At 36.9% G+C, this 27,891-nt stretch overlaps 1 protein-coding gene across 4 annotated transcripts in view; it reads right to left on the bottom strand.

Annotated features, from left to right (window-relative positions):
• LOC121319655 (ankyrin repeat and sterile alpha motif domain-containing protein 1B-like) overlaps nucleotides 1-27,891 on the bottom strand; it is a 220,645-nt gene that overhangs the window by 142,651 nt on the left and 50,103 nt on the right. For all 4 annotated transcript variants that reach the window (XM_041257294.1, XM_041257292.1, XM_041257293.1 and 1 more), the window contains exons 2-4: nucleotides 20,484-20,564; nucleotides 17,965-18,121; nucleotides 1,828-2,124 (exon numbers count right to left, since the gene is read on the bottom strand). In XM_041257294.1, the coding sequence (XP_041113228.1) occupies nucleotides 1,828-2,124; nucleotides 17,965-18,121; nucleotides 20,484-20,564 (535 nt within the window). The remainder of the gene's footprint in view (nucleotides 1-1,827; nucleotides 2,125-17,964; nucleotides 18,122-20,483; nucleotides 20,565-27,891) is intronic.

The raw sequence follows: 27,891 nt of genomic DNA, 5'->3' as shown, positions 1-27,891 counted from the left end.
GTATCTTTAAACAGAGGGCTAGTCAGAGCGTAAGAGAGTGACATTTGAGCATAGAAGGGGCGGAGAATCAGAGATTCAAATGAGCATGGCGGGTGCACGCCTTAAGCCCCTTTCACACTGGCACTTAGATCCGGACCTGGGTTCTGGCTACCCGGGTCACAATCCAACGTAGTGTGAAACCACGTACATGGGTCATACCCGGGTTAACCCAGGCCACAGAGACGTCGACATGCTTTGACACAGGTTGAGCGAGACAAAATATGTGACGGACGTTCATCAGCGGATGAAATAAGAAACAGCCACGTCTGCGTGAAGGTCTCATTTCTGTATTTTTGTTGATTGAGACACAGCATGAGCCAGATTGCAGCAGGGACAAAGAACCATTTGCCCTAGTCAACATTTGGGCCGAGTTCAATCCAGAGAGGCTTGGATGGAAGCCTCTTAACAAGAAGCTTCCGTCGGATTGATAAACGCATTGTGTACTTGTGTCTGTCACCCAGGTCAACCCTGCTTTATCAAAAGCAGTGTTAAATCGCATAGCCGACACGCATTTTTTGTTCTTGGGATTAAGCCATCGGTATATTTTTTCTTCATTGGTGTTTGCTGAGACAAAACTGTGTTGTTGCAGGGTGCAGTAAAGCCAAGTGGGCCGATGACTGGATTTTGGAGCTTTAAAAAAAAATTTGAATGGGTTTAATCTTTTTTCACTTTCAGATTATACTACCATGACTTTGGTGTTGTTGATTGGGAGCTGTTAATGTTGTTGTTGCTAAGCTAAAGAAAAACGTAGCTGAATTAAGGACAGTGTTTTGTGAAACCTTGCTGAATGCTAATTAGTGGGGAATATATTTCTTATTGCTCTTGGACTTTTGGCTAAAACAACCCTGCACTTTATTATCCTTAAAACTGCTGCTATATAGGGTATTTGTTAATCACTTGTTCATCTGTCCGTGTTTGTCTCCATCGTTGTTCATGTTTGTCTGTCTTCATGTGATTGGGGAAACAATTAAACCTTAGGGCACTTTATTACCTCACTTTTTTATGAACTAGCAGATGATGGTTTAAATACACATTTGCACGTAACTTATTGCTGGTAAAAAGAAAACAGATGGTTTGTAAACTGTGTATTTTCTATTACTGAACCAAACCAGGCCGTTTCTGAATGTAATTGGTTATTTGTCGTAGAGCTGATATTTAAGAAAGAAAGAAAGAAAGAAAGAAAGAAAGAAAGAAAGAAAGAAAGAAAGAAAGAAAGAAAGACATAGACAGGCAGAAAGAAAGAAAAATATTTTGGAAATGAATTATATATTAATATTAATTACCTCTTACAAATTTCTTTCTGCAATATAAAATATATTGAGACAAAAATAAGAAATGTTATAGCATATTTAGTGGTCATTATCATGATAAAGCCAAGAAACTGAGTACTGGTACTGTACTATTTAATGATTTTCAGATACATAAATTAGTACTTTAAGAATTTTTTCCTTGAAATTGCTAAGAATGCATTTATATATGCTTCTGGGTTGTTCACTAGAATGTTTTCTATAGCAGTTTTCTATAAATGTTACAGTGCAATATCCACTTCCTTCTTCCATGTTTTCTTGGAGCTTGCTCTATTAATTATGTAGTTATGATATCCTGGTATTCAAATTTGGGGCAAAATAGGGTGTAGTATGTAGAACTTGGTTTATTTATTTGGTCCTAGTTATGGTTTTTGTGAGAATTTACAATTGTGGTAGATATTAAATATTTACGTGGCAACCCGGATAATAAACCGTTACAACAAACCTGACAAACCTACACAAGCGTGTGGTTTTGACTCACCTGGCAGTTGACCACCATGCCAGCCTCCAGCAGTACCTGCACAGTAGATCTGTGCCCGTTGCGAGCTGCCAGGTGTAAAGGGGTGTGCTTCCTGATGCTGCAGCTCATGAGGTTGGGGTGTGCGTTCACCAGCATCTTCACCACCTGCAGGCGCCCATAGAGTGCTGCTAGATCTAGAGGGGTTTCAGACCTGTTGTTTCTCATGGTGGGGTCAGTGAGTTCCTCCAGCAAAACTGCCACCACTTCCGAGTGCCCGTACTGAGCCGCACAGTGTAACGCAGTTTCATTTTCATTGTTCTGTTAAAAAAGGGGAAAAAATGAATTCAACAAAAGAATCAAAAGGAATCTTTTTGATCAAAAGATACAGACATGGTGCTGGATCTGGAGAAACTGTTGTCCCTTTTGTGGGGAAAATGGAACTTCATTAAATTGATTATTGTCCACCCACGACAAAAGGGAAACCAATGGAATATTTTGTTTCATAACAATAGTTCACTGTCTTGGATATTCTGGAGCTAGACAGGCTATTACCAATTCCAGTTAGAGGATATTGTCAGAATTAAGAAAATAAGCAAATATCAGCTCATGAATCAGTAGCTTTCTGAAGAGACTCCTGTACTGTATAGTCCATATGGTTATGTTCTAGCTTGCTACAAGATAAATAAACTATTTTACTTAAATAAATAAATAAATAAATAAATAGGGGTGCCCCTAATGAGGACAAAACTAAATGCAAAAAAGTATAGCTATGAAGATATAAGAAAACAGCAGTAAAACACTCTCTGCTCACTGACCTATAGTCTACAAGAACCGTCCAAATGTAAAGGGATAGTCTCTTTATCGCTCAGTGTCACCATATGGTAAAATATTACAATTGTCTTTGTTCCAATAGTATTTTTTGCCACCTGTGAGGCAACTTTACATTTTTTTCTTCTTAAATGGTTAATCTGCAAACCATTGTACAACACTATATATATATATATATATATATATATATATATATATATATATATATATATATATATATATATATGAAATGTCACCATGTCTCCCTTTAGAGCTTGCTGTACAGCTCTGGCAGACATTTATAAATAATGTTAACTGAAACAAATCTGTGTCAGACAGTAACCTCAGATGGTGAAAGATTATCAAGTTCTCATGCATCTTGCCAAAACTGTACAGGAACTGGGTTGATGTAACATAAGGCACTGTAAATAATGTAAACAAGCATACTGACCAACTTATTTCAACAAGGGAGTGTAACATATGAAAAAATACTGTAGTTTCCTGGAGCAACTGCTTATCTTTAATTGTAACTCTTTCAGCACTGAGCACCTCTTAAGAAAGATGATCTTTGGCGACCAACAGGTCTGCAATCTCAGGTAAAATAAATCCCCTTACTGTTAATAGTACTTTAAAAATAGGACTATGGTACAGAGCTGAAAGATCATCAAAATATGGTGTTCAAGAAACTTGAAAGTCAATTGAAAGTAAGAAAAATAGCGTATGAATTTAAAAAATACAATGTTATAAAAAATGAACTACGTACTGTATATAGAAATCGAAACTTCAGGGAGTAACCACAAGTGGCCCATAACCTGCCTGTCAACAGACACGTCAAGATTAAATCTAATTATGAGTGGTAGAGGCTAGCCGTAAGCTTGCATGGTGTAGCCAACAGAAATACAGTAAAACAGTGATTACAGGTGGAATACACACACAATCCCACCCATTTTGAGGTTACAAGTTAGCCAATATGACGTAAGGTAATCTTTTTTTTACACTTACAAAATTATACCTAGGCTTAAGGGCTGTTCACACCGGACATGGCGCGGTGGCACCACATGGCAAAAGCAATTGTTTTCAATGAAGGCGGTCACGCGCAGTGGCACAGGGAAGCAGCATGGCAGAGCAGCGTGCAGGAGATAAAATATTTTCAACTTCCGCCGCACCGTGCTGTGATGTAAACTATTAGCAACCTATCAGGGGAAAGTAGGAGGCTCCTTTGCGAGGAAGAAAAAAAAAAAAAAAGTACAATGGAGCAAAAGCTTGTAGTTCTGATTTCTGGTTTTCCAGAGTTGTAACATACAACATTAAGTAGGTTTGAAATCTGCCTTCATCAAACCGGAGCTCCTGTACCAGCTGATGATATTCACCGTATCTTTTTCTTTTCTTGGCGATGTCATGGACCCACAGCAATCTTATATATGACAATTTCCTGATATTTTGGGTAACTCGGTGTGAACAGTGGTCTGCGGCGACTGCAGGGCGACACACAAGGAGGCGGCATGTGCACCGCATCTGGTGTGAACGACCCTTTAGCCTCCATAGCCTCTTAGCCACTGATTGTATTCAAAGAAAGCCAATACATCACCCTTTTGAAATTCCAGTCTTCTTGAGTCTGCACTATAAATTCAGCCCCTATAAATCTATGCTTCTCCCACATGATTTAGTCCTAGAAGAACAGACACTAACCCTCCGACTCCAATTATTATTACCTTATTAGTACAGTTTGTTCAGGAACTACAAGTGACCTAGTTCTCCAAAACATGGAAAAGCTGATAATATAATAATCTGAATGTGTTTTTTAGGTAAGTTTGGAAAAAATGCAGTTTATTAAAAAGAAAGAAAGAAAGAAAGAAAGAAAGAAAGAAAGAAAGAAAGAAAGAAAGAAAGAAAGAAAAGGAATGAAGCATGAAATGGAATTTTAACAGTTAAAGAGTAAGTATTGGGGTCCTGAATACAGCATTACACATCCCCAGCTGTTGATACAACTGTTTAAACAGGATCATTGCCCACATATTGAAACTTGTAACACAACACTAATGATCAATGATGTGGTACGGAACAGAAAAGCCAGAGCAGAAATAAAATATTTCTTTTTACTTTAATCCCTCTTCCTGAAGTGATTTTAGAGGACAGATCTCATACCCCAGTGCACTACAGTGGCCATTTTGAAAAAAAGCTTTGAAACAGACTTTATAAAGTTAGAAGTGTGTGTTATTTAAACAGTTGCGGCAGCACGCGGGGACATATGACATTACGTTTTTCGGAACTCCGCTACTTACTCTTTAACTGTCAGTGGACAGATTCCAGAGGAGCATAATTTACAAATCACAGATCCACTGCCACCATCTGATTGGAAGAGAACAAGCAACTCGAGAGGTTCTCTGTCTGACAGATCATCCACTCTGCTGCCCCAAGCACAGATAGAGCTGCAACTGTCTCAATCCTTCCAGGTCCCAGGAGACCGGCTCCAGAGAATGACAAAACCTGGATTTCAGCTGGGTTAAGGAGGTTCACTTATAATGGTGGGTTGCTTTAAAAAAAAAAAAAAAAAATCAATACATTTTTGGCAAGATTTTTTAAATTTTTTAATTATTTTAAAAGCACCCATCATGCTTCAGCCTGGTCATAAAAGAAATGTAGTATTCGCAGACCCAGGCAGAGGTTACATTTTTCAGCCTCTCAGTGAGAAGCACTTAGGAAATAATGCAAACATGTCATAGCCTTAAAACAACAAAGGGGTTCCCATACTGCAATGCATTTCCAATTGGTCCAGCATGCTACTCTCACAATGCACTTACACAAAGTATTTGACCGATTCAGACTTACATGACACTGCTTTAGCTTTCTCACAGACAGTGTGCACCTATTAGGCACTTCCATTCCAAAATACGCTGCAAAGGACCACCCATTTCCCATAATCACATTTGAAATTAAACTCAACCATCTTTTAAGGAGTGAGTGGCTCAGAAAAGTAAGGCTATGCTCACACCCAGTTCACTAGGGGATTGGTTTCAGGATGAAGTATGGTTTGAGTCGTTTAGAGTATAACTTGAAAACTGCAATGTGAACACAAATGAAAAGTTACGTAAATTAACCAAAAAAACGAACTCCATTTTACACCCAAACAAACAAGCTCAGTACATTTGCCTCCAGGTATTTAGTGTGAACAGCAAGCACATTGATTCACTGTTTTAAACCAAATTAACTTAACAGACGGTTTGTAACAAAGTCAATGTGAACATTACTTTTAAGACTGTAGTTGCATAAGCTTTTTCAAATTATTCTGTACATATACTTAAGAACACAGCTACACTAAACTTACAGCATTGCACATACACAAGCCAATGAGTTCATTTCTCCAACTAACCAAAAGTCAAATAGTTCCAGTATAAAACCCCAAGAACATTTTGCTGTACTCCTTACAATAGTTTTTCCAGCATTAGTAAAAGAAAAAAAAACATGTTTCCAATTATTGTTTCTTGACTCATTCCAGATCTTTCTGTTTATGAAGATGGAACTTCTGCCTCTAAAGTACTTGCTATTTAGCTTCTAATTAATGGAAAATATAAAAGGCACTGTGTGTGTGAGTGTTAAAAAAACAAAACACCACTACCACCTCAATCAGAAACAGGCAGTAAGTTTTGAAGCTAGAATGTTGCTGGGATTCTAAATATCTCCTTAACCTATATTTTCACTACCTTTCACATGCTAAATGTTGTAGGTGTAGTGTCCTACTGTACGTACAGCTTCAAATAACTGAAAATGTTTTTGTATAGTGTCAAAAACCTGGGAGAGCTGAAACAACAATGGTATAGGCCTAAAACGATACTGCAGCAGGAAAAGACTATAAGACCAAGAGAGACCCCAGGGAGAAGAAGACACAGTGCTGGAGGCAGTAAATTAAAACAGGAAAACATGAAACCCAGGCACTGCTGAGAATGGTAACATGCCGTTTTCAGCAAACCCCCTGAGACTGCTGCATTTAGAGATCCTTTCTTAATTCTAACTAATCATTTTCTAATTCTAATCATTTTTAAAAGATTGCTTGTGTATCAAAGACCTATTAACTTCATTAAATGTAAAATAAAACAGAAGGGTTTTAGAAATTCCAAGGTACAACAACTCCAAAAGTATGTGAAAAGTGAAATCAAAACATGAAAGACGTGTCTTTATAAATGATTAATAAACAAGTATAAAAGTGGTTTACCTTCAGAATATACAGCATTTACAAATAAACATTTTTCAAATCCGAAATCGCACGGGCCAGTGTTTTTATCCTGCACTGGAGATTCAGTGGAATGCCGCTGTACAGATAGCATTTGATGTGGTTTCATTTGCAGCTGGCTCAATGCAACTACTAGACTCATTCTACGAGCTCCTGCATCCTTAAGTGAGACCCACCAGCCTTACCATCTTTTGTATTATTATTAACCCGATAAACCAAATAATATGCAAACTACCAGTAAGACGACAAGTCATATAGTTTATTTAAAAACCAAATGATGTTTGCCATGCACCGCCCCCACATATGCAACTCAGAACACTTCTGTGAATATTTCCACCACCCCCCCCCCGTGTATGGTGGGTGTCTTTGGGCAATGGTTATCTCTGTAACATGAGACTACACTGTGAGAGGAAATATTTTACTGGCATTACAGCAGATTATGAATGTTTCTACCTTTACCCCCTCCAGTTAGTTAGAATCTGACATAATTTAGATTCCTGCCTGTTGTTTTTATTATTAATACAAATGAATTCTGACTGGCCTGCCTTGTCCGCTTCAAATGAAATAATTACTGTCAAGCCAATAAGAAGAGACTTGCATTTTCTTGTTTTTTTTTTTTTAACAACTTTGCTGTTTGATTCTAAAATGAGCTTTCTAGCCTGTACTGTACTGGTTCTTGATTTCTACACATATTTTTGGTCACTGTCTATTATTAAGTACCTACTGCTGTACCTTTTTTTTTTAATGCAAATCATGTTTATTCTGGTGCAGATAATAATGCACTGATTGCAGCCAGCTAGTTGGTACAACTCCCACAACATTTCAAGTCTAAAGATGGCAAAAGCATCACTTGCTAAACATTTTAAGTAAACATAAGTAAAGCTAAATTATAACTTAAATAGGGGGATAGTTTCTGTTTAATTTGGATCATCAACGGCAGCTGGGCCAAATTAAAAAAAAACAAAAAAAACACTGTAATTCAGTTAATTTCTAATAGCAATCGGGCAGTGTGTGATGCCTGCTCACAAAGATATATATATATATATATATATATATATATATATATATATATATATATATATATATATATATATATGTATATATATATATGTGCACATATACACGCACATATACATACATACACACACACACAGTGGCTCTCAAAAGCATTCACAACCTTGGACTTTTCCACATTTTTATTGTGTTACAAAATGGAATCAAAATGGATTTAATTAGGAGTTTTTGCCACTGATCAACATAAAAAGTCCACAAAGTGAAAATTAAAATCTACGGATTGTTTTAAATTAATTACAAATACAAAACAGAAAATAATTGACTGCATAAGTATTCACATCTTGAGGCACCTTTGGCAGCAATTACAACTCTTTCCACATATTCTCAATTGGACTGAGGTCCGGGTTTTGACTGGGCCACTCCAGGACATTGACCTTTTTGTTTTTAAGCGACTCTAGTGTGGTTTTGGCTGTATGTTTGGGGTCATTGTCCTGCTGGAAGATGAATCTTCTCACAAGTCCCAGGTCGCTTGTAGATTTCAGCAGGTTTTCCTCCAGGATTTTCTGTACTTTGCTGCATCTATTTATTTAATGTACTAACCAACAATGAGACGTCCCAGAGACAGGTGTATTTAACCTGAAATCATGTGAAACACCTTAATTGCACACAGGGGGACTCCATTCAACTAATTATGTGACTTCTAAAGACAACTGGTTGCACCAGAGCTTATTTAGGTGTGTCATACCAAAGGGGGTGGATACTTATGCAAACAATTATTTTCAGTTTTATATTTGTAATTAATTTAGAACAATTTGTAAATTTTATTTTTCACTTTGACATTATGGACTTTTTTGTGTTGATCAGTGGCAAAAACTCCTAATTAAATCAATTTTGAATATTTTGAGTGCCACTGTGTGTGTGTGTGTGTGTGTGTGTGTGTATATATATATATATATATATATATATATATATATATATATATATTACAGTTGTTGCAGGATATTCTTCTAACACTTTTTAATGTTTCTCATGCAAGAGGTGGTGTTCTCTTTTTGAAGACAGTCTGAACAGTGCTGAACAGTGTCTGTGAGCAGATAATGACAGGGATGGATCACAGATTTCAATCTACAGCAGCTAAATAAAGACCTGGAAGCATCCTCCCTTCTTCCCTTCAGGGACAGCTGTTTATAACTATCGATTGTAATACATAAAGGTGGTACAGAAGCTCGCTTGCACCCTCGCCAGAGTATCTGTTCAATGTATGGCACTGTGTTTACAAAGCAGAAGAGTATTTAAAAAGTGACTGAAATTGGGGCTTGACACTGCTCACCCACTGCAATGCACTCGTATGGGCTGAATACAATACAGAGAGAAATGCTTTACTGCCTCATTGCAAACCTACAACAGGGGAATGAAATACAAGACATGAGGAATGAGTCATACTATATTTTTCACACACATTTAAACATCATCTTTGGAAGCCAATGGGAAAAAAAAGTAATTTATAAGAGTTAATGTTTGCTCATTATCAGTAATGTCTTCATTTAATACTAAAATCATTGAAATATATTATAACTGCATTACAATATAAAATCTAAAAGAATATCTTCCACAGGACTAAACGTTTTGCAAGGGCCACATGTGCCAGGTGACTTGCTGCTGCCTCTGGTGTTAGCCAGGACTGAGTATTAAAACGAGTGACAGAAGGAAGCTAAAATGTAAGCATAAGGATGAACCTCCCAATTCGCTTGTTCATACCCTGCTGGCTTAACCCTGAAAGTACCAAACATTTCAACTCAAAGGCCTAGATTAAACAAACATTAGCGCCACACTGCCCTAGAATGCAGTTATGTGCCAGACACACTAGACATACAGTACAGTAGAGTGCTCAATGTATACTTTATATGATCACAATATGGTATATTGTATTAAAAAATGGTAAAACAGTAAAATGGCATTCCAAATGGTTCATCCAAGGCACTACCAAGTGCATAAACAGGATCTTGAAGTTTGAATCCTGGTCATGCCAAGTTGAGATCTTGGCAGGAGGCGGTCCACAGGGAGCACTGAGTTGTTACACTTCTGTCGGTTGGTTGGGAAATTGACAAGGATTAGTTCACCTCATCACGCTTCAGTGTCCCATACTGGTCAGCAGGAATAGATGAAGCACTTGATTGCTTTATTTAAATAAATAAATAATGGGAATTGTTTACGTGTTGATTATATATTTTTTGATTGAGTCAAGCTCTCATAGATGGCATATGGGGAATGTAGAATCTAAACAATAATAACAGTAATTGGAAAACAATTCAGTACCATCAGCCAATCAGCTTCCAGCTCTAGCGGGCTTCTATCTAGTAGATGCCCACTGGAACATCACAGCATCAACTGCCAATCTAACTTAAAATCAATCCGCAGGATTTTTAATTTTGACTTGCCTTAATGACAGCTCGGCATATACAGCAAATACTAAACAAAGACACAATTGGTCCAAATTGTATTTTATTACCCATCTGTGACAGAGACAGAATGATTCTTGGTGACAAATATCCCTCCCTTCCTGTGAGGACACAGTGTAAAGGGAACAGACTGCCCTGGACTGGATGGCCTGACAATTCATTCCCAGGGTCAGGTGGAAGTCGGCCATCTAGAAAGGGTACGTTAAGTCATCGCCCCAGAGGGAAAGTCATGTGGCAACTGCGGATTGGAGGTGAAGTGGCTGCAATCACTATTCGCAACCACCATTTCCCCAGTAGTTGTGAGTCATTATCTTGAACACTGCATCACCTCTACAACTGCGCACTGCAACCCACCTTGCCACAACACCAAAACCAGCCAATCAATATTTTGTACTAACGAAAGCAACCGGTCCAGTACCCGCAACTGCCAAATCAGGCAATCATAGCCTGTCAGCTCAACTGCAGCTCAGCATTTTTCAACAACAGCATACCGAGACACACATAGTTCAGTAATAGTGCTCCATTCAGATATCTGGCACTGTTCAGATAAACTATAAGTATCTCTGACAAGTAAAAAGCTATTTGTTTAATAAAGTTATTTGTTGTTTTTGTTTTTTTTCCAAGTATTTGTGATCCTTTATAAACATTTTCAGGATGATTATCCTAAAACCTTTTTCTCAGCGGAATGGTAGCCGACAAATCAGAGCAGAGGCGGGATGTTAATACGCTGGGTGAGCACTGAATTTCACTGACTGTTATTGAGAAAAATAATACATTTCAGTATTTAGAATTTAATTCTCTCTCTATATATATATTTTTTTATTTCACCAGACAAGGGAAACACTGTAGTAAATGAAGTTATGAATCCAGCGATCTTTAAAACTGAGAAGTGTTGACAAATTTGCCAAATTGAAACAAAGCAAGACGCTATATATCCTCTTTTATTTTAGATTATTCATGGTTATCTGTTGAAACATGCTATTTAAAAATGTTTGCATTTGCGTATTTTATATAAATGATTTAAAAGAATAAGCGTAGCATGCACAATTACTGCCTGAGACTAGGCCTGAGCCAAGAATAACTCTCCCCCTAATTAATATATATATATATATATATATATATATATATATATATATATATATATATATATATATATATATATATATGCTGCTGCGGGAAGGCAAAAAGTTTAAGATAAGAACCTATGCAATAGTCAACATGCCCGCAAACAGCCAAGTAAGATTTATGCCAGTGCCCAAATTACTTTGAGGACCCCTTCATCGACGGGCACTATCACTTAAATATTTAATACATATTTATGTGGTCATAAAATGGAACAGGTAATACATGCCTATTTAAACCAGATAATAAATGCATATATTTTATATTTGTGCCCAGTTATAAAAAGGTTTAAAAAGGAGAGGCTGAGGAAAAAAGTTATACAGAAGACAAATTAATTGAAAATATATATATATTTTTCCCCATACAAATGGTCCTGGTAGTATGTGGAACGGATTTCCATATTTATTATTTATTTAGTCATATCTATTCTTCAAAAGAAACAGAGGTGCTTATTTACCATACATTAGTGCATATAAATTATACTGTTTTGCATTACTAATGTATTAAATACTTCATTGTGTATGTTGTAATCTATGTGTTATTTGAATTCAGATCATAGCAGAAGGTGATCATTAAAAAAATAAACCAATTAATTAATTAAAAAAACTGATGCACTGGTCAGGAAGGGTAAACACTTTTTATTTTTATAGTTTAGTGTACATTTTGGTATATTGGTATAAACATCAGTATGCCATAATGTGCTGCACTCATAGAACCTACTGCCAAGTGGTTAGTCCAACTGCCCAATGAAACAATTGAATTTTATGTGCTGGTATCTTAAATGTGCAAGCACTGAATTGTGTAATTGTATTGGTTTTTGTATTCCTTTGTACCTACCACCTAGGGAAATAATTTTTTTGCCAAACATAAGGTTATTTTTTTATTACAGTACTACACTGGTACTAGAAAGGGAGTCTAATAATAAAAAAAGCAATACACTATCATTTTTTTCTATCTAAAAATAATTTTCCATTGCAGAGCAAATCATATCCTCTTTTCAATCACTTGTCCAATGAAGTGCTGTGACTGTGACAGGTGCTGCAAGCACTGCACAAACATTTCAGCTAAAGGCTTTCTGCCTCACAAAGCACAACACCTTCCACTGTTTCTCTTTTCAAGCGTAACACAATAAATCTTGCATTATAATAATCTATAGTGTTACATTCTCAAGATAAGATTTATCACCACTGCTTTTGCCTTCTGAATGTGGTTGAAATTAAGGTGCACAACCAGATTATTGAAAACAGGTCAACAGAACCACCTCTCATTTGAGAGTGACATATAGGCATTATTTTGGATGTTTTATTGTTGTGACTAATTCCCTGTTCATAAAGGAAGCCAAAAAATACATTTGTTACAATTCAGTTAAACTGAAGTTCTAGTTACTGATGTCTGTTATGATTATTTACAACTACACCCTTATACTGCACATGCCTTCTCTTTATAGTGTATATATTATTTATGAAAGATTATAACAATTGTTATATCTAATATAATTGTTTTTGTTTTTTATCATGGTTTTATATTAAATGGTTCTCACATAATTACAATAAATATTGTATTGCCTTCATTTTGCAGGTAGAACATTTTCCTATAAGAAAAATGCACAGTGGAATTAAAACTAATTACAACATTCATAAAGCAATACACCTAATGGGTGATGGATTACCACTTCATCCAATAGAGACCAATTTTGAAGGCAGTACTAAACCACCAACAGTGGCTCCTAATCTGATTTAATCCTACAGTACTGCTACTGCCCATACCTTATCCCAGCACCCTTAGCCTGTTGTTTACACTGTAGAAACAGCAACAAAAAAAGTGAACAGCAATGTTATCTCTGCCATTTAAAATCAGATCGTAGCTTAAAATCCAAATTAATGTATCATAATGTTAGATTAATTTAAAGTAAGTATATAAGAAAAAAACTGATAATATCCCTTTTAATTCCATCAAGCAGACATAAATAACTGCTGTAACTCAAAATACAGACCGTCACCCCCGGGGCTAGCCTGGAGTCAAATCAAAAGGAACACCACAGCCAAGTTCATTTCTCTCGCAATATCCTTTAAAAAGTCCCAGTTTCGCTTCTTAAATGTAATTATGTGGGTGCTGTGCAGCACTGAAGCAGAGATATTAAAAGATATACGAGTTTGGGGGAAATTGCTCTCCTGCAGATTATGTCCTTGTTATGGCTTCATTACAATTTTTATTGCACTCTGCTTGACTTTTCAAACACATGCATTAAAATTTGAAAAATGCAATCTGTAGTACTGAACAAAATTTAAAACATTGTAAATAACTACTTTTAATCACAACTTACTGTTCCTTACCCATTTTCTACAATACCTGCTTCAACTGTTTGTTTTTTTCATTTTTTTTCTTTTTAAATCAAAAAGACGTTTTATTTCTATGCACATTCCTACATATGGTTGTATTAACAGCTGGCATTGCTGACTTTGCTCATTTGTACAGTACTATGCTGACTCCTGTTTCTGGTTTAGATAGATACATTTACTCAAAGCATTTTTACACCACTGTGTCAATGACAGTATTTGTACTAAGCAATGCAGCCTACACATTACTAATAATGCTGATTCCAATTACAGGGTGTGTGCCCAACAGATGTTTTAGTGGTTAGCATGGTATCTGGATGTTTGCAATTCTTACAGAATTTTGCTGATGTTCAATCAATGCATGGCAACTCATTCCTTACAATGGAATTTAGTACTTTGTTTCACTGCATCCAGTATACTTCTCCATAGATATGTTTTTTTGGTTTATTTTTAAAGTGTTAATATTAAGATATACTGTACTTGAATTGCTTTAATGCCAAGCATCTTAATATACTGTATGTTCACCTTTTTTAAGATAACTCATTAATTTTAGGACAAAATAACTGACAAAATCTGGTCTGAAAAGGAATGTATTTTTTTTTCAATCCTTTTTGTTTTTTTAAACCAGTTTGTAAAAGAAAAATGACATACAGTATATGTATTTAAAAAGTGCACAATGTTACTACAATGCTTGGTAATATAGTAGAGCAGTGGTTTTCAATTTTTTTTTTGTACCTTCGTCCAGAGGTTTCAGCAGGTACCCTGTTACAATATTCACTCTACTGAATGGTACCAGAGTTGCAACTAAAGGCAGAATAATTCGATTGACAACATTATTTAAATGTATAATTTATGTCACAACAGGACTGAAAAACTGTTGCTTTAGACAGAATACCAAACAGTAGGTCTAATTCTTAACACTTAATTGTGTCTTTGAATGCACAGAAGTAAAAAGACAGTATTTGTGAATCTCTTCGGAAAACACACATATTCACTTTCTATTTGGAAACTTTATAAATAATTCAAAATATTGTGCACTGTAAATGTTTATCATGTTATCATTTACTTCCCATTTTAGTACAGTTATGTGTGCCATTTAAAATGTTTACAACATCAAGAACATTAGCCTCAAGATAAAACTATAATAGCTATGATAAATGTTTTATTAAAGCCAACATAAAAATGGATGTATTCTATCAAAAACCGAAAACAAATTCAACCAGCCGCTATTACTGTTGCTAAAATGCAGCTGTGCCTAATAAATAAAACACAAAACATCAGAGTAAGAGTATTGTGATTATTATTTATGTTTATTGGAGGATTTACACTTCTAAAGAAAATTAGTATTAAATTATAAGAAAAAGTTAATGAGTAGCACAGTGCTCCTTATAAGCAGAATGGCCAGGCGCCTGCATCACCCACCATAATACCAGTGGTAATCCGCTCAAATCGAAATCGTGTGCAAACAAGTGGATGATGATTTTGAAACTATAGTACACTAGCCTTTAAACTGATAAACAAAAATTAAATATGTACGCACAGTACTTAAGAGATAATATATAATACCATCAAAGTTTCTTTTTTTTTTTTTTTTGCATTTCCTATGACCATTGGAAGTATCCCCAGAGGATGAAAACCCCTGTAGTACAGCACACAAATAAAAAATTGAGTTTTTTAACATTTTTATTTCTGTTTTTTATTTTGGTTCACTGTGTCAATATTGTAGCGATCTTGTTTAACGCAGGTAGGGGAAGTGTGTGGCGTGCATGGCAGGGCTGGTAAGTGACGTAATCACACACGGACAGCCGGCTGTTTTGTACAGCGATATCGGCGCTATGCTTTAGTGCCAGAGGTCCCAGGTTCTCGCCCGCACTCCGCCTGTCTGTGGACTGCCTCGCACTATGTGATGTGCCTGCCTGTGTTAACCGAGATATAGCTATATCTACAATATCTATACTTTCATCTAATGGCCCTTTAATAATAATAATAATAATAATAATTAAACATCAGGATTTATGACATGCCACCCATCACTGATTAACAAGGTCTGAAAGAACACTTGAACTAATTGTCTCTAAAACAACAAAAACATTTTTACTGACAGAATGCATTACTGTAGATAATGGCTTCTCACAGTCAAATAATCAGCTACAGACAACTTGTTTAAATCTCTGTTCTGCAAATTAAATGTTAGGATTTATTTTTATTTCTATTTTTTATTCAAAGTAGGAAATGAATAAAAAATAATGTGCCTAGATAACTGTCAAGTAAAAACAGATGGCCCCAGTGATGTCAGCTCGTTTTCAAGGGACAATTCACTCTGGGAACCTTGTGGCTGCCAAAAGACTGTGGTTGTCTGTGCATGATGTCATCAACTTTCCAAGCTATAAATCTAAATCTGAAACACTATTAGGTAAGAATCAGTCATGGAATCAGGCAATGTTACTAAATGACCTGACACTGGCATATCACAAAGCAATCTAGCACATCATAAATAAAAACACCTTGTAACTAAATTGAGACGTGTGATAAAAAATATAGCAAGTGAAAAAATATAATGAATGAGGGGGAAAAACAATACATTTGTATCTAATAATTATTTATTTCAGATTTCTTTAACCCATACTGATGAGCTCCCCACCTACTGGCTACAATACTACGGCAATGTATGTTTTCAACAGTAGCATATACACGAATGCCACCTGCTGTACATTTAACATATTACAGCCAATGTGTACAATTAGTAACTAAAATACCCAATCTGAATCTGCAAAACCAACAAAACAAGAGGATACTGCTGCCTTTCATTATACTATTATAAATGGTGTAAAGAAGCATGATTATACTTTTTTTTTGATGTTTGTAGCATAAAATAAAATAAAATGCAGTTTACACAGTCTGAGTATACAGGAGAGTATACAGAAAGCATTTCTTCACTGGGAGAACTTGGGTAATGTTTCTAAACTCCAGCACCATATACTGCAAGAATACGAATAACTGGTTTTCTAGCAAAACTGCAATAAATTAATTATTTTGTTTTGATGCACCAATCAGGACATACAAAAGATGCTGTTATTTGGCACAATTTGCATTAAACATAACATTCTATAGGTTTGTGTCCCTTGAGCACAAAAATGAAGTACACGTACAGCGGGGTTCTGGAAAATATAGCGTTTCACATACCCACTTGTTGCTACAACTGTTTAAAGATAGTGTACCTGTAATTTGGTTTTATTGTTAACATCTTGACAACTTTATACACTTATAACTTTAACCCTTTGTGGTCCTATGTCAGACCAGGTCCGACATTACAAATTTCCCTTTCCAGTCCGATGTCGGACCCTGTCCAGCATCATCAAAAAGAAGTTAAGAACAGGTCTCTAGTCGTTTCTTCTCCAGAAAAAGCCAAAAAAAAACCTTTCAACGGCCAAGTAAGACTGATTGGAGCCAAATGAAGCCAAAACAAAAAGGGGGGTATCTGAGCAACACACATAGCCCCTGCACCACAGACATAACACGGACACAAACAAAGAAGATAGCTCCTTCCGTATCCAGTGCTCAGAATATCACAGACATTTGCAGAGCTTTTCAGATGTTATAGTAATAAAATGAGGAGTTGGATCGCATTATTGAGGAGTTTAGTGACAAAACGATTGATCAGGAGAGGATTTATCAGTATGCACGACTATAAAGAGGTATGTGAAAAATACAGCAAACAAGAGGTGGGGCTTGGCTGGAGATGCAGTACTGGTGTACTTTTGCTATGCAGGGCCTTTTAAGCCTGTTTTACTCTGAAAAACATATTTAAAACAGCAAGTGTAAAATAAACAATGCGTGTGAATTTAAATTGGACCTGACGTGCCTGACAAGCGCTGAATAAATGGACTGCTAAGGTTTAAAGTCTGATTTAAAGTTGTTTTCAAAAAGTCTGCTCTAGTGCATGTATAGTGTATGGATTATTGCCCACATTGTCAAACAGGTAACACAGCAACAGCGATCCATGATGTGGTATGGAACAGAAATTACAGGTACATTACAGTTGTAGCAACACGTGGGGACGTGTAACGCTATATTTTTCTGAACCTTGCTGCTTACTCTTTAAGCAATGAAGTGTCTTGAGGCCTTAATGAACTTCAAAAAAATGATAGCAGCTCTAAGAAAAAGTACAATTTAAATCAGTTGACTCCTCTACCTTCTCATTGACTCTGCAGTAAGATGGTCCATGGTGGATAAGGATCTTCACAATATCAACATCCCCTTTCCATGCAGCCAGATGAAGAGGGAAGCAGCCTTTGTTGTCCGCTACATTGGTTGAGGCTTCATACTGGAGTAATTTAAGTACAACATCCCTAGAAGATACAAATTTCAAATTATCATTAACCACTCAAGCATGCATACGCTTTTTTCACAACTAATTAATTTATAGAAGAATGGTACGGTTCAATACTTCACAGCTGGCATAAGTTTTTTTTTTTTTTTTTTTTAAATGGGAAACTCTGTCCTGAATTGTAAATGATAGAAGGCTGAGTTTAATTGTTTTTGGAGATGGTTATCTGCTGTAGTCTTTGTCTGCTTAAAACGGAAATAAATATTATTTCATTTCTCAGTGTACTTCAAGTTCTAAAAATGTGCATGTTACAGATTTGGATGGAGATAATACAAGGGACAAACATCTGTAACAACCATGTCAGTGAAATTCATTCCCTGACACTGTATGAAATACAAAATTAGAAGATAGATCGGTGACAAGTAAAAAGTAAATTACAGTATAGTAGACAGGTGGGCAGATACCTCCTATGACTGTCCATTCTGTTACTCCTAATAACCCTTGCTGAAGACTGTCCTTTTCAATTTAAGCATTTCATCGATGTATATTGTATGTTTGACAAAAAAGACAGGTAGACAAACAGACTATACTGTCCATATAGACCTGCTGATGTGTCAATTATATGTGGACCCACATATGCATCCCCAGCGGGGGATTTAAGAAATAGTGCAAGAAGAAGACATATACAGTACCTGTTTTTCTTGCTGTGTGTAATATATAGAAAACCTATTATATATATATATACTATATAATAAATTGATATATCTATATATATATATATATATATAACCTGTTCACACACACACCCACAAACACCCACCCACACCTGTGACTACACACACACACACACAAGAAATGTATCATGTTATATTTGTATAATATTCACTAGACGTGATTGAAAAATGACAAACTCTGTTTCATAGCAGGTGAAGTGACTTTTTATTGTGCTGATTAACAATTGACATTGCGAAGAGAGTATCTGGTTATACCATCTCGCCAAGTTTGAAATTACTGGCTGTGAGCACCCAAGACGGCGCGCCACAGTACGCTGCCCTAGTCCAGCCTCCAACATGCTGATTGCACGAAGGTGCTGCTCTCTTGACAGACGTGGCATATTGTTGTTTTCTTTATTGCTTTTATTGTCCAATCAAATGTCTCAATAACTAGGTGATTAAGTGCATATGCATCAGTCATAGTCACTGTAGCATGTCATGGTCAAGGATGAATTATTGAGTGATTTAAAAGAAACGAAAAACATTTCGGCAATGTCCATCATTTATATACCTTATTTTTTTCGAAAATAAATGTGTTACAATAGTGATGAGTTTCTTTTGATGCTCAGTATATATATATATATATATATATATATATATATATATATGTTTAAATAATAAATAATGTACCTGTCATTTTTCTTTTCAATGTTAACATATTCAATGTTAACAATTTTTTACACTTATAACTTCAAAGTCTGTTTCAAAGCTATTTTCAAAATGACCTCTTTAGGTACCGATAGTGAAAGGATTATTGCCCACATTGTCAAACCATCTATGATGTGGTACAGAAAAGTAAAGCCAGAGTACTTGTTATGTTTTGTTAAATTTTTTTTATCACTCTTCCTGCAGTGATTCAGAGGACAGATCTCAAACCTCAGTGCAATTTTGAAAAGAGTTTTGAAACAGAGTTTCAAGTTCTAAGTGTAAAAAGCTGTCATGATGTTAACAATGAAAACAAAAAAATGACAGGTACATAACTTAAACAGTTGTAGCAACGTGGGGATGTAAAGCGCCATATTATTCAGAACCCTGCTACTTACTCTTTAAGCTTTCTCTCTCTCTCACACCTGATTTATGTAACTAACATCGAGTCATTTATATTTTGAAGGGTTCAACAGGTGGATACGTGACACATTTTATATCAACCCTTTGTTTAGTGACCCAAATCAAGTTTTAGGAATCACTTAGCGACCTAGTTCTTACTTTGCCCCTTTTGAAAATCAGGCTCTAAGTGTTTCATAACATTATAAAAATAAAGAATTATTTTTCACACTAAAGTACACAGTTAATTTATTACTAAGTACATCTTATTACAACTTGGACATATCAGGGATTACTCCTAGAATGCCTGACTGCACTGTCAAGTGAATTCCACTGAAACTACCAGTTTAAAAAAAAAAATTAAATAAAGATCTCTATGAAATGACTGTACAGTAAAATTACCAAATGAAAAAATAAACTGATTACAATATAAGTGATTCATTACAACTGATTCATTATAAAAGTACAGGTAGATAGACTTTATATTAAGCAGTCGACGCATAGTACAGCACTTTGAAATGTATAACGTTTTTGTATACGTATTGTTTGCAGTAGTAGCGTACTTACTTGTGCCCGTTCAAAGATGCTTGGTGCAAAGGGGTGTAACCAGAGCTGTCTGTACAGTTTACATTAAGTCCTCGCCAGATGCTGAGAATAAAAAAAAATATATAAATTAAACACCTAATCAAAGTTTAAATTACTCTTCTTAAAGAAAAAAAAAGCAACTGCCTTCTGTCTTGTAATTGCAGTCTAAAAGTAAAGAAAATATATGTTGGGTTGCTACAGTAGATGCTTTACTAGATAAAGAACAATTAGGCCTCAAGCCATTATGAATACACCATGCACAGAACAGCATACTATTGTATATGATCAGATACATAGGTGAATCTGCATTAAGATCATATACTGTACGGCAGTGCAAACACAAAACGGCACTATACAATTTTGCAAACAGGGTCCTACCTATGTATAGTATGTTTTGCTTTGCATTCTACTCCTTTACTTAGAGTAAAGTTATATTTCATCTTTCTGACCATTTAAAATTAAACAGTTTGAGTACTGTATGTGATAACCAAATGCATTAAATGGTTAAATAAATAAATAAAACGAACCAAGCAGTTGGCCAGTGAGTACATTTTTTTTATTTAAAATTACAAATTATAAAACCAACTAGATGACAATATTTTTAATTGGCAACATGACTTATTGATGCTTAACCTATGCAGTGTATATTGCACATATACGGCAGCAGTATTTGGCCACTAATTATTTTTCGTTTGTGTAAATTTGACCACCAGTGGTGAGGCTGATATTCATACCACACTAGCACCACACTAAGCCGGTTTCCTAGGCAGTCGATTTAATCAACTCAATGTCCACTCTTACTTAGGAGTGACTAGAACGCATCAATCTGTAATGTGAAAAGCATTTAAAACCTCAAAACTAAATGCAGCTTGCAACACTTGATGGGAGACTATCCAGGCTTGAGATGATGTGAGTGAAGTGAGTCTGAACGCACTTTTTTCCCCCCTTGCTGCCATAAAAGCCTTTTTCTTTTACTGTTTATTTACATTTCTAATGGTTCCTTTCATGTCATATTACATGAGATTACTGACACAAACAGCCATATAAAATATCAAAGTCATCTTTACAGCTACTAGGTTGTTTATTGAGCCATAAAAGACTTGAGCAAATCTGCAGCTTTCTGATAAGAAAACCATCAATTAAACATATCAGTCTGTAACCCGTAGCTATGTTATGCACCATTCCACTCAGTCAAGCTGTCTCTGTGCACACAGCAGAGTGAACATACCAGGTAATGAATGCTATTGTAGAACTATGCACCTTAGTTTCTAACTTTAATAACAACATATTAATACAAATAGTAAAATATAAATAAATAATAAAATGAAAAGAATTTAAATGATAAAGATAATAACAAAGCATTTAAAAAAAAAAAAAAAAAAAAAGGCCTGCAGAGACCTGGAATTATAGTTCTATGGTATGAACTTATATCTGGCAAAAACCAAAAGGTGCACAGATTACAAGAACCCGAATCGAGCTCCCTTTGATCACATTGATTCCAACTATGTTTGCAACTTTAAATATCAAGGACCATGTAGCAAATGTCCCTGATGTAGATCTGTTAAAGGTAATTAAAGGTAAAGTAGTAAATACAAGGTTCTACATTAATGGTGAAGCAATACCAACAGCGTTCGAGAAGCTAGTGAAAAGTCTTGGGAGATGGTACGATGGGGATCTACAGGGCAGTTCGTGTGGGAGAAGTTAGACAACAAGCAGTGGAAGGGTTGAAGAGCACAAACAGCAGCGCGTTACCAGGCAAACTGAAACTCTGGTGCTTTCAGTTTGGTCTATTGCCAAGGCTGCTGTGTCCACTAACTATGTGCGAGGTTTCAGAAGCTGAAAGCTTTAATCAGTTCATACATCAGGAAATGGTTGGGAGTTCCACGCTGCCTCAGCAGAGTGGGACTTTATGGTAAAGGAATACTGCAGCTACCAATCTCTGCTCTAACCGAGGAGTTTAAGTGCGCCAAAGTCCAACTGGAAATGACATTAGCAGATTCACACGACAGATGCGTAAAGGAGGCAGCACCTGTATTGAAAACTGGAAGAAAGTGGGAGACAAAGAAAGCTGTGGAAGATGCTAAGGCTGACCTTCAAATCGGTGATATTATGCAGCAAGTTCAGCATGGAAGAGGGGGTCTTAGTCTCAGTTCAGCTCCTCCTACATGGCACAAGGCAACCCCAGCTCAATGGAGGAAGCTGGTAGTCAATGAGGTGCAAAAGCAGGAGGAGAGGATGAGGTGTGTAAAGGCTGTTTCCCAGGTCAAGCAGGGAGAATGGATGAGATGGGAGAGTGTGGAACAATGCAAGATCGGCTGGCAAGACCAATGGACAATGGACCAGAGCAGTATCAGTTTCCTCACCAGATCAGCATATGATGTTCTCCCATCACCACAGAACCTAAAGGATCCCTCATGTCCTTTGTGTTTATCATCTGAAACATTAACCCTTTGCAGTCCTATGTCGGACCAGGTCCGACATTACAATTTTCCCTTTCATGTCCAATGTCGGACCCTGTCCGACATCATCAAAAAGATGTAAGCGTAATCTAACCAATAAGTTGCCACCAGTTCCATCAAAGCACTACACACAAAAGACAAAATTCCTCCGTCCAGGAGAGCAACCATCAAGAAAAGTTATTAAAACCAAGCCTCACCCAGGACAACTGGAAGCTGCTAGAGACTGGAAAATGCTGGCAGATGTTGATCAACGGCATATTTTTCCACCTGAGATTGCCGCCACTAACCTTCGACCAGACATTGTTTTGTTGTCTGGATCAGCACATCTTGTTCATCTGGTAGAGTTAACAGTGCCATGGGAGGATGCTGTGGATGAGATGAATGAGAGGAAGAAATTTCGGTATGCTCAACTAGCTGCTGAAGCGGAACAGCGAGGATGGACAGTCCAGGTTTACCCAGTGGAGGTGGGTTGTTGAGGATTTGTGGCACACTCTACAACCCGGTTTCTCAGAGATGGCGGGTTCAGTGGCCAAGAGTTGCGTCGCACAGTGAAGAACTTATCTGAAGCAGCAGAAAGGAGCAGCAACTGGCTGTGATTGAGACGGAAAGATTCTGGCTGGGGATCTCAAGCACAATAGAAAGAAAGCAATGCTGATGTACAGGTAAGTAAGCTGGGCTGAGTTGAGTGGGGGATGGAGGGGGGTGATGCTGGAACGCCAGAATCACTGTTGAGCCCTCTTGAGGTGTCATGGGCTAGTCGACAAAACACTGAGGCTGGAAGGTGCCCACTTGAAGACCCCAAAGATTTACCTTACTTAGCTCAATCCAGACGGCTGTCATACTGATGTGTTGGGGAGACCGCACTGTGGTTGATCCCCAGAGCCAGCATCGCAGCCGTTGTGTGTGCTGATGCACTGGGGAGGCAAAATAAGCTGATCCCTGGAGACAGCATTACACTTCAGCCATCAACACCAGGCAGAAGGATCTGTACATCATCAGATGGAAAGAAACGAAAATGGATGGAGATGCAGATCGCTCACATTAGTTTACTGTAAAGCTACGTCTTAGTTGGTGCTTATCTTGACGAGAACGGAGTTCAAATCAACATGAAGTTTTAACTTATACTCTCATGTAACGGAAATTCTGAATAACGTAAAGGTTATAAAATGTAACACTAAAAATTATACAGTATGTTGTCCTTTTTTTATAATAAGTGAAAGTGTTTTGTCTTTTCTGCCACTAGTGGCCTCCACTTCGTTTAACATTTTTTGCTGTGAACTGTTGTAGCAGTTTAGGAGAGTGTAAACTACACTCCTGCAGCAGGGCTCAAATCTATCAGCTGTGCACAGCAATCAAGATTCTTATAATCAAGTTCACTAGGTGTTTTCTATCAAACTTACCCTCTGCCCTGGCTTGTGGGAAGCACTAAGCTGACTGTTAATCAGAACGCTAGAGTGACAGTTACTCTAATGAACAACTTATGAGGACCTTTATATATTCTATTATTAATATACAGTACACCTAACTTACTTTCCCACTGTCAAGTCTAGTTGAGACTAGTTGCTTGCATAGCCACATCATTAAGTTATACATTACTGATGTATTGGTTACATTTGTGCAGATCAAGACTCAAAAGACAGGGTACTGCACAGTCATCTGAAATGTACACAGGGTTCTGAGCCTCATAAGGGGGCAGGTCATATTAGCACTCAGTTGCCTGTCAGGCTAAGCTCACGTATTGTGCAGTAGAAGTATAGTGCATTGTGTTTTCCTAAAGGGGGTTCTATCCACAATATTAATAAATTACTGTTTATCCAAAAACCTTTATAATATGGAAGTTCATTAGGTTTGCAAGCGACAAGATTGTCTCTCTAAAACACTGTCCACAGCAAAGCCTGAATTTAAGGTACACTCTTCAAGTTTACATGTACAGTAGTGTTGGTTATTGCATGTAAAATAAATGAGTATAATAAAAGTTTTACAGTAAACAGTGTACAATAAACATTAACTAATGTCCATGTGCAGGCTTCAGCTGCCAGTTTACCGAGCTTGTTTATACTTTTATATATTTATTTTACTCACATAAGACTATACAGCTACAAAAATACTTTTAACTTTAGTATTGATTAAAAAAAAAAAAAAAAGAATACTGAGTTACAGTACTGCAAAAAAGAAAATTAAAGTTTCCTTCTCTGCTCCCAACAGCTGGTATCACAAGGGATTTTATCTGTTTAAATTTACAGCCACAAAAATTAAGCCTCTGTTAGTCGCTAAATGTTTAAGAGGGTGTCATGTAAAATTGTTTTACAATCCCAGCTGATCACTGCTAAGCAATGTTCCTTATTAAAGCAATTCTTGAGGGTATTGTGGTCAGCTTTTTCCACTGAAGGTGCTACCAGTACAAGCCAATAACTTGTCACTGAAACCCCAGTCAGCTGCATTGATTTAGGGCCGCTGCTGCATTCTGTAATTGATTGTGTGCTGCATGATATATGGTGCAATTGGTTTTTATCCTATACATGTTAAACTAAAGGTAACGCAATATCAAAACAGCTTAATATAAAACTCATAGCTCTTTAATACCCCTTCCAGAAATCTAAACTAAATTATTCAATGAATTAAGGAGTTATAAAAAAACAAAAAGTGGTCTGAACAGCAACAGAATATTGATACAAAGCACTGGCCATGCATGCATGAGAGTACATCTTAAAAACAGGATCATTCATTTGATTCTGGAACAGATACAGTGCTGTGAAAAAGTATTTGCCCCTGTCTGGTTTTCTGCATTTTTGCAAATTTTTGACACTGAATGTTATCAGATCTTCAACCAAAATCTAATAGCATATAAAAGGGACCTGAGTGAACAAATAACACAAAATGTTGATACTTATTTCATTTATTTATTAAACGTATGCAACACTCAGTGCCTCCATGTGAAAAAGTAATCGCCCGCTTAGACTCAATAACTAGTTACTCCACCTTTAGCAGCAATAACTGCAACCAAATGCTTACTGTAGTTATTGATCAGTCTCTCACAGCGCGGTGGAGGAATTTTGGCCGACTCCTTCATGCAGAACTGCTTCAACTCAGTGACATTTGTGGGTTTGAGCATAAACTGCTAATTTCAGTCCTGCCACAACATGTCAATGGGGTTTAGGCCTGGACTTTGACTAGGACATTCCAAAACTTGAAATTTCTTGTTCTTCAACCATTCTGATGTAGATTTGCTTGTGTGTTTCGGATCATTGTCTTGCTGCATGACCCAGCTTCAGCTCACGGACTGATGGCCCAACATTCTCCTGTAGAATTCTCTGATACAGAGCAGAATTCATTGTTCCTTCAATGATAGCAAGTTGTCCAGGTCCTGATGCAGCAAAGCATCCCCAAATCATGACACCACCACCACCATGCTTGACCGTTGGTATATGGTTCTTACTGTGGAATGCAGTGTTTTGTTTTCGCCAGACATAACGCGCCAATGTTGGCCAAAAAGCTCCTCTTTTGACTCACCTGTCCTTAGAACATTGTTCCAGAACTCTTGAAGATCATCCAGGTGCTTTTTGGCAAACTTGAGACGAGCACTTATGTTCTTCTTAGTGAGCAGTAGTTTCCTCCTTGCTACTCTGCCATGAATCCCATTTTGCCCAGTGTCTTTCTGATGGTGGAGTCATGAACAATGACCTTAGCCAAGACGAGAGAGGCCTACAGATCCCTGGATGTTGTTCTACGGTTCTTTGTGACTTCCTGGATGATTTTATGCCTTGCTCTTGGAGAGATTTTGGCAGGATGTCCACTCCTGGGAAGATTCACTATTGTCCCAAACTTTCTCCATTTGGACAACATGGCTCTACGTTTGGTAGAGCCCCAGAGCCTTAGAAATGGCCTTCAGGAATTTCTTTAGATTGTGGCATGATGTGCCTCTAGAACCTGTTAGTCAGATTTATTTTGGGCAGGGCTGGCCTAAATCAGGCCTGATTGTTAACCAAAGTATTCCAACAGCTGACCTTAACTATCCCTTTAATTGGGTTGAGTTAACTAGGGGGGCAATAACTTTTTCACACCTGAAGATTGCATGTTTGATTACCTTGCACACCAAACAAATGAAAGAAGCACCAAACTTTGGTGTCATTTTTTCTCTCAGACTCCCTCTATATACTACTACAACCCACGAAAAGATCTGACCAAATTCAATGTGAAAAATGTGCAAAAATACAGAAAGTCAGACATGGGGCTGTCACAAAGACAGCCAGAGTGGGTGGTGTCAGACCAGAGCCAGGAAATAAACAACAAGAGAGGTGGAGTTTGGTGGAGCTGAGCGAATGCTTTCGCTCCGCATTTAATAAATAAACAGAACAGAAAATAAAAAGGTTGTAACAAACAAAAATACAGGACAAAGGAATATTGTTATTATTACCTACATCTCCAATCCCGTTCTCCACTCACCGAACACACAACCCCGAGTATGTGAGAACATGCTGCTTTTATGTTTTTAATACACACAGGGGCGGGCACTTTGTCACAGGGGCAAATACTTTTTCACGGCACTGTAAGAGCTAAAATCCCATAATAAAAAAATGCAAAGCAGTACAAAACTGCTAAAGACCCAATTACAAAGTTCCTATGAAGTGACAAACACCCATCCATGAGACAGTAATCAGACCATTGTTTTACACTGCACAGGAGGTAGGGATGGATAGTTAGCAACGTATCATGAAAAAGTAAATCACAAGGACTTACATTCACTGTATGCTTAAAAACATAATGTAAGAGCGACATACAGATAGATGGACAGGCACATTAATATACTGTAATATCCTGTTCTTATACTGTAAAGCTTCATCACAAATGGATAAGTGGTTCTCTAGATACTTCTAGACTGATGGGCGCCTACAGTATACTGTATATATGCTCCAACCTGCAGTAAGTTGTCC

The sequence above is a fragment of the Polyodon spathula genome, chromosome 8 (assembly GCF_017654505.1).
Source record: "Polyodon spathula isolate WHYD16114869_AA chromosome 8, ASM1765450v1, whole genome shotgun sequence".
In the NCBI taxonomy this organism is placed as follows: Eukaryota; Metazoa; Chordata; class Actinopteri; order Acipenseriformes; family Polyodontidae; genus Polyodon; species Polyodon spathula.
The sequence above is the reverse complement of the archived record's forward strand: the minus strand, read 5'-3'. Positions and strand labels throughout refer to the sequence as shown.